This window comes from Triticum aestivum, chromosome 7A (genome assembly GCF_018294505.1).
Source record: "Triticum aestivum cultivar Chinese Spring chromosome 7A, IWGSC CS RefSeq v2.1, whole genome shotgun sequence".
Taxonomy (NCBI): domain Eukaryota; kingdom Viridiplantae; phylum Streptophyta; class Magnoliopsida; order Poales; family Poaceae; genus Triticum; species Triticum aestivum.
Genome location: NC_057812.1, coordinates 474888744 through 474901290, shown reverse-complemented (window position 1 = coordinate 474901290; position 12547 = coordinate 474888744). Strand labels below are relative to the sequence as shown.

The 12547-nt window shown below is 46.1% G+C and overlaps 1 protein-coding gene across 1 annotated transcript; it reads right to left on the bottom strand.

The window, feature by feature from the left end:
- Positions 1 to 302: 302 nt before the first annotated feature.
- Positions 303 to 1282, bottom strand: LOC123151213 (pectinesterase inhibitor 28-like). Its single transcript, XM_044570955.1, has one exon. The coding sequence runs from the start codon at positions 1181 to 1183 to the stop codon at positions 533 to 535; it is 651 nt and encodes a 216-aa protein (XP_044426890.1). The 5' UTR covers positions 1184 to 1282; the 3' UTR covers positions 303 to 532.
- Between the last annotated feature and the right edge of the window lie 11265 nt (positions 1283 to 12547).

Sequence of the window (12547 nt, the reverse complement as noted above, 5' to 3'; positions counted from 1 at the left end):
CGCCACCGTGCCAAGCATATCGGCGGAGGTATCACCCCAATTTAGGCATACATCTGCACTAGTATCATTGGACCAAGCCGATAGTTTTGTCTGAGAAGACGATAGATACTTGTTGGTAACATTGCACACAATAAAATACTGTGAATTGAACTAAGTAGGTGAATGGGTTTTAGAAAAAGTTCAAAGATCTAATTATTATGAAAAGTAAAATAAATAAACAGGTAGTCCTGCTCCATATATATTGTTATTTTTACCTTTTTGAACTATTTTAGTCCCCAAATAAACATGATCAAGTACCAGAATTCAAGAAATATCTCATCAATATTATTAGTAGTAGTTAACTGAGTACACTGCACTTAGTATATAGTAGCAAAAACGTAAGGAGACTTAGCACGTGTCATTACACGTACGCTACACTAGTTACAACTATACGTACTTGTGGTTACATCCTTAATTAATTTACGGGATAGCTTGTGCGCAGTAGGCATCGGTCATAGTACTTATATTGGTTCGTAGCAGCTTTCTTCAGCCTTCAGCTGGTGGCGCTGAGGAGGGAGATGATGTCGAGCGAGACGGAGCAGAGCTGCTTGAGCGCCTCCTCCCTGGCGGCGAGGTCGGCCGGGTACGCCCCGGGCCTCTGGCGCCGGAACAGCGCCTTGCACACCTGCGGGTACTCGGCGGCGGCGCCGACGTAGACGGCGGCGTAGTCGTAGTCCTGCTGCGCGATGGAGCCCCTCGCGGCGGCCAGCGCGTCCCGCGCCTCGCCGTACTTGGCGGAGCAGGTCCGGAGCAGCGCCTGCACGGTGCCGTCGACGGCGGCGCCGCCCTGCGCGGTCACGTTGGCGCCGAGCGCGGCCGCGGAGGCGGACGCGTTGGAGGCGGCCGCGGAGACGGCGATGGCCGAGAGGCCGCGCACGTCGGCGGTGGTGCTGGAGGGGTCCGCGGCGAGCGCGGCCACGCAGAGGTCGTAGTAGGCGGTGGAGTTGCAGGTGGTGCGGACCAGCGCCGCGGCCATCGGGGCGGCGGGCGCGGGCGGCGGTGACGGCGGCGGGGAGTGCTTGGCGTGGCCGCCGTGGCCGTGGTGCGAGGTTGGGCCGGAGCGGGAGCCGAGGGCGCTGGGCGCTAGGAGGGAGGCGATGAGGAGCACCAGGGTGGCGGTGGTGATGGCCATTGTTGGCGCCATTTTTCCTTTTCTTGCAGTGAGATGTTCGTGGCTCTGTGGAAGAGGAGGAGCTGCTTCTTGTTGTGTGTGACTGCCTTTGGAGAGGGAAGAGCTGTGTGCTGTGTTGGTGGGAGAGAAGGCAAGGGGGTGATGGGGTTTTATAGGAGGAGGAGGTGGGATTACCTGGCTAGTCTAGTCCATCCTTATGGCTGCCAAAATTGACTCCTAATCAGCCTAATTATGTTTTGTTGGGGGTCATCAAGTGGAGCAGTCCACCATGCCATATACTTCCTCTCTTCTTCTGCTCTTCACCTCCATTTTTCTGTTACGACTCTCGGTCAGAGTGCTGCTGCATTTCATAAAAAATAAAGACCGGCTTGTGGAAAAAATATACTCCTTCCACCTGTGCGTCTAGATACATCCATTTCAGTGTCAGGTAATTCCGGACGGAGGTAGTAGTATCACTAGATGGCATGCTTTGATCACTTTTTTGTTATTGCACATGACCGTCGGCAGTGGTGGAGCTAGTGACGGGTTACGCCTCGGACTGACATAGCTTGAGCGATAAACTCTCATGATTTCCAGTACTTTGTAAGATGAAATTGCAATAATAGGCCTATCTTCGCCACTGACCGCCAGCAGAATGTTTGTCATGTACAAATATAATTAGTAGTGTATAACAAAATTGAAACACCTTCTAATTACGGGAACATAAACAAAGGCAGAGTTGAGACTTTCAATGCCAAGATGATCACTATCCTCGGCACGTGCATGGGGTTCACTTGCATGTGCCGAGGACAACATTCACTTACACGAGTGTAGGCTACCTCAATATTGTGGCTACTTCGCTGTCCCTCGTCTTTGTTTTGACCGACGTCAGGGGTCGAGTCAACCTCCCCTAGGTGTATGTTGTCTGGAGAAGATAATAAACAGTAAAATACCTAAAACTTAGATGGTTACCGCAAAACTTGCTCTCGAATTTAGATTTATATTTTCTAAATTTTGTAGCTTGGCGGTGAAACTATATATCCTCTTACCAAGCATCGATCCCAAATAGCCGATACTTCTGCCCAATTCATATCTATATACGGAGCGGGTTCAATCGTCATGACATCAATGGTCTAGATCCTAGGAAGAGAAGTCACTAGGACCCAAAAATCCTTGGACTCGTATTTGTTTTTCATCTCCTTTTTGTAACTCCCAAGTTTACCGAGGTTTTCCTAATATGTAACTAGAAAATGTAATTGTGAAATGAATACTTTAAAGATTGTGTTATGTGAAGACAGAAAAAGAAAAGAAAAAGAAATACTAAATGTTTGGAAGTGTGCAAATAACTTGGGTGGGTGGTATAGCTTAGGCAAAATCTAGCTAGACCGGATGCTCCACTATAAATATCAAGTGGAAAAAGATCCTTGTTGTGGATGGCTATGTAATTCCTTGGAGTGGGACACTATGAGTACGCTACTAATATATATGGACACATGTTGTTTCCTCTTATATTGCAGTGCACTAACAACCCAATCGATGATATTGGCTTGTTTTGGAAGTAAAAATGGGTTATTTAAGTTGGTCTCGACAAGTAGCAACTGATGACATTGTGCACTACTACTAAAAAAAAGTACTCTTGCCGTTGGCATTTTACTTATTTAATTTCGCTGCTGTAGGACTGTACATGTTTCTCGTGCGTGTATATGCGACCTAGCTTGTTGATAACAACGATAGTGTCAGTGCTCACTCCACGACAAACATACTTAATTCCTTTTTCAGAGGAATTTTTTTGTCAGGCACCGGACATTTCAATTTTAACCGTGTGCTACAAAAAATATCCGGTTCCAGAAAATTAGTAATTAAATAAAAATCAAGAAAATCTGAAAATATTGTTGAAATAAACTGGACCATTCATTGAACTCGTAAAAGAAGTTCCACAAAAGAAAAGAAAAAACGTTGATTTCAGGGCAAAGAAAGGCAACAAAAAGTGTCAACAGTACCAATAGATTTGATTTTTTCCTTGAAGTCAACAGTGATTTTTATTAGCAAAACATTACATACTATTGCAAAAGAAAGTCAAGTTATTAAAAAAAACTTCTGAACTTTTTTGACTTCTTTCAGTTGTTAACTTTGTCCTATATCGGGTGTACATACACCCAGGAACCAAATAACATTTCGCATGTAAAGGCATCTTCAACAGGGACCCTTAAACCACCTACATCCATTCGGACCGCGCGGTTCGGACATGTTTTGCCATCCAACGCGGCCCTATATCCGTTCACGGGTCGGTCCGGATGTCTTTTTTACCGCAAACTGGAGTCAAACTCGGGGGGGGGGGTGCTTTGCGAGAGTCAAGACACCAACCACGTAGGACTCTGCCCCCAGGCCCACTGAAATCCTCCTCCCGGTCCCTTCTTCCAAGTCCACCATTGCTCCCCCCTTCTTTCATCCGCACCCTTGTAGTATGTCTCCGCCGTTGTACCTCTCTGGTCGCTGTCCAGGCATCCCCAGACGTCTGCACACCCCACCCACGAGACTGTCGGCCTTGGGCTACACCAATGTCCACCCAGGAATCCCTCTGCGGCTAGATACCCTTTGCATCCCTGTCGGCGCCGTCCATGGTAGACACCGCGCCTGGCAGGTGTTCGATCAAATGTCATTGAGCTTTTTTTTAAAACTTCTTATTGTTTTCTAGAGAAGCACGATGGAGGGGTACTCAATGTACGAGGATGAGTTGTTGTGCGAGGTGTGGTTGGACGTTTCTGAGGACTTTGTATGCATGAACAAGGGCCCGATCTTTTGGCAAAGCTTGCATGCTTCGTTCCATGAGCGAAAGAACCTGACGACCTACAATATTCACGCCGTCCATGCACGCAATGTGAAGTCGCTAACGCATCGATGGTACACCATCAGCAACTTCGTCATGAAGTATTGCGGTGCGACTCACCAAGCGGAGACAAGGTGGCCATGGGCGCATCAGCCAATCGTAAGTGTTGCTTTCTACTCCCTTCGTCTTAAAATAAGTGTCACTGATGTAGTATAAAATTTGTACTAACTTAGTATAAAATCAGCAACACTTATTTTGAGACAGAGGAAGTATTACTCTACATGCTGGTTAATTCATTTATTCATTCAATGTTGATGTACACGTTGTATAGTTTGCTTCCATGACATACTACATGACCGAGGGCAGACCATTCACGCGCATATATTGCTGGATGAAACTCAAAGGGCAGTTTCTATGGGACCACATGTGCCGGTTCAGGCTCTAGGATTGTTGAATTTTGAGTGAATGATTTACAAAAACTTGTTGAACATCCGGTTATCTTGTTGAATTTGAAATATTGTCGTACTAGTGATATTTGCATGGATGAATTGTGCTATTTCTATAATTACTTTGAGTGTTGCGGGCTATTTTCTATAATTTATGTCCGAACTTTGCCAAATTCCGTCATTTTTGCATGAATTTCATCAGGTTTGTTGACATCCTTTTGAAATATATGAGGTTACGTTTGGATGGCTGGCTCCTGCATTAGTGTGCGCGAACTGGTTCCCTTGGTCTACAGACGGATGTGGTGTCCTGTTTAGAGGTTAGCTTTGAAGATGCCCTAAGTCACACATGTACGTAGTTTTTTTTTTTTTTTGCGAGTACACGCATGTAGTTTCTCCCGTGCATTCAGTATCCATTATCTAGCAGTACGTACGCCAACTAGAAAGTACGTGTCACTTAATTAGATTTCTCCAACCTTGACTACGAACCCACAAAAACCATTTGGATTGATTGGTTTAGTGAAAACACTAACTGTTAAATTAAGTAATGTGTCTGAGGCTTTTTTTTAAACCCCAAAATGACCTGCGTTGCTGAGAGACTAGGACTTGACTTGGCATTCCATGCCAGAAGAAAGGTGGATGGGGATCGAGTTAGTGGCTTCGGAACTCCTCTCGCAGCTACACATATAGACGTGTTGACTGTAGGTGGAACGGAACCCCAGCTGGGCTGGTTTCCTGCCTGCTTCTTCGCCCCGTCAGCTACTCCTACTCGGCCACTAGCCGAGAAAGTGTTTGACTATTGCATAGAAAGCGAGGTTGGCAGTTGGCAGAATCCGGCAGGGTTCCTCAAAGGAATTGAAATCGTCGTCAACGAAACACGACGAAATGTACGTCGGACGATCGAGTTTTCTCTCGAACAAGTTAACGCGCCCGTGCGTGCTGTTGCTGTTGCTACCACGACAGCCTAATTAGCTCCGTAACGTACGCATCAAGTATCTAGCAGTATTAGGTTAGGCACTTGATTGAGTGCTAAGAACGTTTAACATTTAGGCCAGCTGGTTAACTGCATGCATGCTTTGGTAGATTCGAGTACATTCTGTTGGTGCTTATATTGGACCTCTTTCATCTTTTCGTGCCTAGTCGACCGCGTAATGCTTGTTCGAGAATCGTATGTACTCGAGTACGCGGGAAGTCGCTTTAACTAAACTTAGGACAACTCTAACCAGTCCCTTATAAAATAGCGGAGGATCCAGCCGAACAAAGCTTGGTGATGGAGGATTTTTACTTCACTAAGTTTTGATCGGACCTAACCGAACTCCTAATTTATCGGAGTAAGAAACAAACTACGGTCCATTTAAACAACCGAAATTGAACACATTAAACATCCGCCTTGCCTTGACATCCAACCAGACATGAGTTTTAAACATAAACTTAAAAATAAACATGAAATTAAACTAAACTAGTCTCCGTCATCATCATCATCCTTGTAGAGGTCAAACCATCTTGCCTTGACATTCCACCGCTCATGGGGTCCGGGCCTGTGCCGTCGTCACCGGAGTCGGGGAAAAGGCGCCGCCACTCTTCAACGTCGAACTCCTCCTTGCCCTTGCTACCATTGTCGCCGTCGTGCTCCTCGTAGTCGGAGATGATGATTACCTCCCAATCAACCACGCGCTCTAGAAGATCGCCCGCTCCGCCTCCACAAGCTCAGGGTATTGGCGGCGAATGTCCGCCATGTACGCCTCGTTGACGGCCTCCCGTGATGAGCTCCCTCGCCTCCCGGTCCTCCCAAGCCATTGCCGCATTCACCACCCTCGGCAGCGGCAAGACGGGCTCGACGGGCGCTGTCGTCCAAGGGAAGTTGAGGCGCGCCGCCGCGCCATGGAACTGGACCTACCGCCGGTCTTATTTGAGGGCAGCGAGCTCCGCCGTGTGGAAGTACCCGAGCCACTTCTTCGTGTGGGTCTCGCGGTCGGTTATCTCCGCCACCCATGTCCCCCACGTCCGCCGGCGAACACCAAGGTACTTCCTATGTGGCTGCCGTGGCAGAGGGGTAGGGGAGGTCGAAGATGCGGCGGAAGGGGGCCACATCGGCAGGGCGGTGGAGGCTTGAGGAGGATGCGCTTGAAACCGCGCGGCTCGCGAGGCGGCGCCGGCCATGGAGTCCGACCATTGGGAGGAGGAGGGTGTCGGGGAACGATGGAGAGGTCGTTGACGGCGGGAATGGGGGAGGAGGAGAGGCAGAGGAGGCCAAGAGAGGAGTGGAGATTTTTTTACGCCGCCGCCGAGCGGTGGAGTAAATATAGGCTAGAGATAAGCGGCCGAGGATAAATTATTCTCCACTATCGGTTATTGGGGTTCGGCTAGGTCCCGGTTAAAGGGGTAAACCCAGGTTCTTACTCCTCTAACCGGTTAAAGGAGATCAGTTAAAAATGCCCTTACTAGTTTGTTTTCACCTACTTCATTGTGTTTTGTCCAAGAAGATCCTCTTGTCGATTTGCTCAAGTTGTTTAAACTTTTCAAAACAAACGGAGAGCTTTGCATGTCCATTAATTAAGAAGCACATTGTTTGTACCTAAACAAGCATAAAATAATAAAAACAATATTTAAAGAAAGCCTTCGTAGCATGCTCTTTTGACTACTTAACATCGAAACATCGCTCACAAGACTAGAGAAAAGAAAACTAGGGGGTTCATCAACTGCCTCCCCATCTTTCTAACTGTTCGGAATTCCTGTGATGGATCCTATTCAAGGTTCGTGTTCAACCGTGGGACTCCCTGATTGTGATGTTCATGTGTTGCGTCATGGCGTTCGGTACACATGTCGATATGGTGTGTTAGGCTGCTGCAAATTTTTAGTGTTGTGATCCCTTGATGGCACCCCACATCTAGTTGTGTCTTACATGGTGATGGTTCTTCGGTCTACTAGCTAGGTCGTGACTTGTCCTGAGCGTCCATTTTCTTTTTTTGTCATATTCTTTTACCTGTTACTTGTACGGTTTTTTGGCCAACTTGTTCAGGTTTTCCTTATAAAGTGAAACAAATTTTCTTTGAATGAGATCAAATTCAGGTGGGGATCTCCCCCCCTCCGTGACTCTTAAACAGAATACAGTTTATTGTAGAGCTAAAGCAATCTCTAGCTATAGCATGCGCAACGCCATTAGCTTCCCTAATGTTGTGTTGAAACCCATTTCAATCTCCCTTGTAGTATCAACACAATGAGCATAAACAGGAGCCGCCGGATCCCACCATTGGTCGAGACCAAACGCATCAATAACCTCTAGATTATCCGACTCCACCATAGCTAATGCATCCGCCGTAGTAGCATACACTACTAGGAAAAAACCTAGCAGTAGCGTCGGTTTTAGGTATAGCAATAGCGTGGGGCACCGCGCTACTGCTACAACGCTACAGCTAAAGTAGCAGTAGCGTGGGTTTGCCCGCACTACTATTAAACCTACTTAGCAGTAGCGCTTTTGGTAGAAAGCGCTACTGGTAGTTACTAGCAGCGCGCCTCTCTACCCGTGCTACGACTATGATTATGTATTTATTTTTTGTTTTATGTCGTATTCATACACCATTATACAAGTTTTCATACAGTAGCAATTTAGAGATTGTTTTTACATCATAATGAGTTATTACATCATTGGGTGAAAGAACCGTGGATTAGTCTCAAGTGCATGGATCCAAAGTGACCATGAAATAATAACTCATCATCATCATCATAATATCATTAACAACTTATCATCATAATACATCATTGTCACATAACAACTCCTCATTATCATCATTTTCGTCCATGAGACATCATATAACAACTTGGTCACTAGTTATAATAACAACTCCTCCTCATCATCATACTACTCATAATTACTCCTCCTCCTCTGCATCACCATCAACTCTAACACATTGTAGCACATATAAAAACTTCACATCATCATCATAGTCATATATAATCAACACTAACTAATTGTTCTTAATACCTAGGACCTACTCCTCTCTCCTAGGTAAAATACCATAAAATAGATAAACCGGTCCATCTCCATAATGGAGAATGGACATAAACCTATCTCCAAGTTGTGGCTTGCGCACATTTATTTTGTCTCCAATTAGTTGCGTGTGCGCATTCATCACTTTGCTGCATTCTTTGATTTTAAGCCTTCCATCATTTGGAGAAATCGAGTATGTAGTATGGTAAGCCTTCGAAGGAGTTGGTCGTAAGCTAACCATATGCATATCACCTTCGGTAAACAGCATGTCAGGCACAACCTCCTTCAGGAGCCTCTGTTGAAAAACGTAATAGTAACATATATAGTTAGCAATGTAGTTTACTTAAGAATAATGTATGCAATGAAGTTACCATCATTAACAAAATCTTACCAAGTTTTTGGCAATGAAGTTACCATCAAGCAATTTATGGACTAGTGGCACGTATCTAGTATAATTTGGGCTGATAGAGTGATTGGTTTTAAAGGCCTCAACATCTTCTATGAATGAGACAAGATAACCTTTCTCCTCACAATTAAGCTCGGAGTCATAGTTGTAGTATGCGCTGTCTACAACCTTTTGAGTATTTCTTGAAGATAATAAATAAGCTGACAATTATAAATAAATAAGTTTAGTACCAACGAACACCAAATATTTTTAAATTAACAATATAAATTACTAAACTTAACAAATTAGTTTGACAAACTCACATCTAGGCAAAACTGGAGGCATATCCACATCAACCCAGATGTCGATATTATCATCATCACCATAATCTTCATGACGAATATCAAATCTTATTTGCATTCCCTCCTCAAATCCATATGCCTTGCAGAGAGCTTCCTAATTAAATGGGAGTGATTGACCGCATTGTACAGCTTAACCAGAAACTCATAACCATGTTTAGTTCTTAAGTGAGCCCTCCTCGTCTCCACATACGCCTTGCAGAGGAAGGGAGTAATACACCCGGACACAAAAACTTGCCGTCCACGCATATAGGAGTCCTGCCCAGACACGGGGGATAACCTCCCAATCTGTCTTCACGGCCCATCAATCCGGCCCACATCGAATAGGCCGAATACCCGAGGACCCCCCTAATCCAGGACTCCCTCAGTAGCCCCCGAACTTGCCTTCAATGACGATGTAGTATCCGGCTTATGTCTTCGGCTTTGCAAGGCGGATTCTTCACCATATTTCGGACTGACGATAGTTTGGTCCTAACCTTCATGTTCTGCCTTTTAAGATTCCTTTCTATCGTCGCCTCGATCTCCGCGCGTCGGGCGAATGTGAATGGTCCACAACAATAACTTTTACAAATAAACCCTTCACCATGCAGGAATGGCGTCTATATAAAGAGGTTAGATCCCCAAATGCCATCCACATCGCGTAGAAATCCTTAGAGCCAGCCACGGAGGAACTTCAGAACATGGCCAGCGCTCCTAGATCATCTTCGTGCCCTCATGGCCTTCAAGAGGGTGACTGGCGAAGTTGTTCAGTATCTCACCTTCAGCTAAATCGACTTTAGACGCAGGGATATCCCTCTCGCAGATCTAGTCTCCGTGCGAGCGGGATTTGCCTCAGTCGGCAATGACGTGCTAGCAGAGAATTTCCCGAACCCCAACAAGGAGGAGAGGGTGTGCTTCGTCTCATTTCTTCTGCGGGCTTAGGATTCCCGATCCACCCCTTTCTCAGGGGGCTGTTGTAGTTCTACGGGATCCGGCTGCACAATCTCACTCCAGGTTCTATTCTTTACATCTCGGGTTTATTCGCTCTCTGTGAACTATTTCTGGGCTGCGAGACTCATTTTTAACTATGGAGAAAGTTCTTTTGCCTCGTTCCTCGCCATCGAGGAGGTTCCATATTTGAAGTGGGCAGCGCTGATGTATGGCGTATAGCCGGATCGAGTTACCCTATCAGAACTCCCAAGGAGGTATCCCAAGAATGGTCTTCGGAATTGTTTTACATTGAGGACGTTCCCATTCCGGACCCAGTTCGGCGTGGTCTCCCCGAGTTATCCAGTGCTCCTTTGAAGAAACGCCTTAATTGGCGCCCCTGGAGTCCCAAGGAGGAAGATAGTGCGGAAGTGAAGAGGTTGGTCAGCAAAGTCAGATTAATTGCTCATTCCGAGCTCTCGATAATCGAAGTCATGGCCATCATGATAAAGCGATGTATTTAGCCTCTCCAGTCCAGAGTGCCTCCTTTATGGTGTTACAACAGAGAGGACGACACATCTCGTTACAGACGCAAGGGCCCGGATGCCCTAGCCGAACTGGCCATAATCTTGGCCAATCTTTATAAGGGGGAGAAAGAAGTTTTTCTCCATTTAACTTGTTGGGAAGGCTTTTCCATGTACAACCCTATCGAATGGGTAAGTCTTTGACTACCAACACTTGTTCTTCCTCATTTATTGAGGCATGCTAATCAAATTATTCTTGTTGTCTTAAAGCAGTCATGGAGGAAGGTGGTCGAGAACATTAATTGCCCCTCCCCACAGCCAGAGGATTATGCTCTCCATGAAGACCCCAGCTTCTGTGAGGATCCAGATATATACATAGAGTTTGATGATGGAGTATTTTATCAAGCGAGCCTTGACGGCTCAGAAGTGGCTATTACAACCGACTACCCCCGCCTTTACCCTTTCTCCATTGTAAGTACTTGGAAAGTTTCCCAAAAATGAAACCCCTACTTGCACCTTATCCATCACACTGAATATGTGCTTCACAGGATCGGCACTCAGCAAGCCGCACTCCGGCGAGAGCGGCCTCTAAGAAGGCAGCCTTTACGCAGGGCGATCGTTCAAAATGAAAGGAAAGCGGGAGCGCTGTCGAGCTCCCTCCTTCTTCAAAGAGGTATGTCCTTTGATATATGCCTAAGCATGAGATCATATCGCTAAATTTCTCCTCTATATTATTTTAGGAGGAGCACACGGCAAACGGTGGGCAAACACACCGCTAGCCAAGTATCAGTTAACCCGGCTCCAGGCTCATCAACGAGAGCTGATATAGTGCCGGATCCGCCCCTTCGTGAGGATTCGGATGATGTATCCATCATGAACTCCGAGGTGAAGAGTGTGATGAATCACCGTCGACTAAAAGAGGCCATGCACGCTCTAGTTTTTACTAAACAAGAAATCACCGCCCTCAGCTCTATGGACGCATATATCTGAGCTGCCCGGGATGGACTTGCTAGAGTTACTCAATTGTTTTCAAAGGATATGCAGGTAATAGTTTGTGCAAATTTAATAGATATATGCTAGTAGCCCTCGAGACTCGAAGCGGTTAGGCCAACCAATTTAAGGATCGTTATGACCTGCAGGTTCTCAGTGGGAGAAACAACGCACTATCCCAGGAGCTGAAAACAAATCAGACAAAGCTGAATGCCGCCACCACAGAGCTTGCGGAGATGAAAAAAAGCCACAACGACCACTGATCAGAAGAACAAGCTTGAGGAGGAGAAGGATAAGAAGGCCGAAGAGATAAAGAGCTTAAAGGCTCAGGTATCGGTCGTGCAAAAAAGAGAATAAGAAGTTGAAAGGCGGCATATTCGGTATGATCTTTTGAACCATCCAAAGGATGCATAGTATCCCATAATTCGGGTTGTCACAACTCTTTTGTTGCAGGTCTGTTAACCGGTCGGCCTGAAGAGGAAGTATCCAGATTTCGAGGCGACATGCTTAAGGAGCTGTTCGTGGTAGATGAGCGGGCCCAGAAAGCTATGAGAAGTATGGCTAAGGCCCTATGGCCATACAATGCCCCTCCAGAAAGTATGGAGGGGTTGGCAAACCTGTTCAAAGGTGCCCGATGCCGTTTCGAGCTATGGAAGGCATCCGCATGCCGGGAAGGTGCACAAGAGGCATGGGCGATGGTGAAAATGCGCTACACCGGACTCGATCCAAATCATATGGCCCGAGTAGGACCTTAGGGGCCAGATGGAAAAGAGATTCCCGTGAACTTGGTATATGACCAAGTGATGATAGCGGCGAAATATTCGTAAGAAGATTGTAGTTTAGACAGTCTTATAGATGGTATAGACAAAGAGTAGGCGTCAAATTCAATGTATCAATGTACTGTTATCATCGAACGTATCTCCAACTGAACATAGAAAAATTTGTCATCGCAGGCCTTCGGCTTCAACCTCCGAA

Bases quoted from the DNA above. Each gene is read 5' to 3' on its own strand.
- LOC123151213 (XM_044570955.1), bottom strand. From the start codon at position 1,183: ATGGCGCCAACAATGGCCATCACCACCGCCACCCTGGTGCTCCTCATC.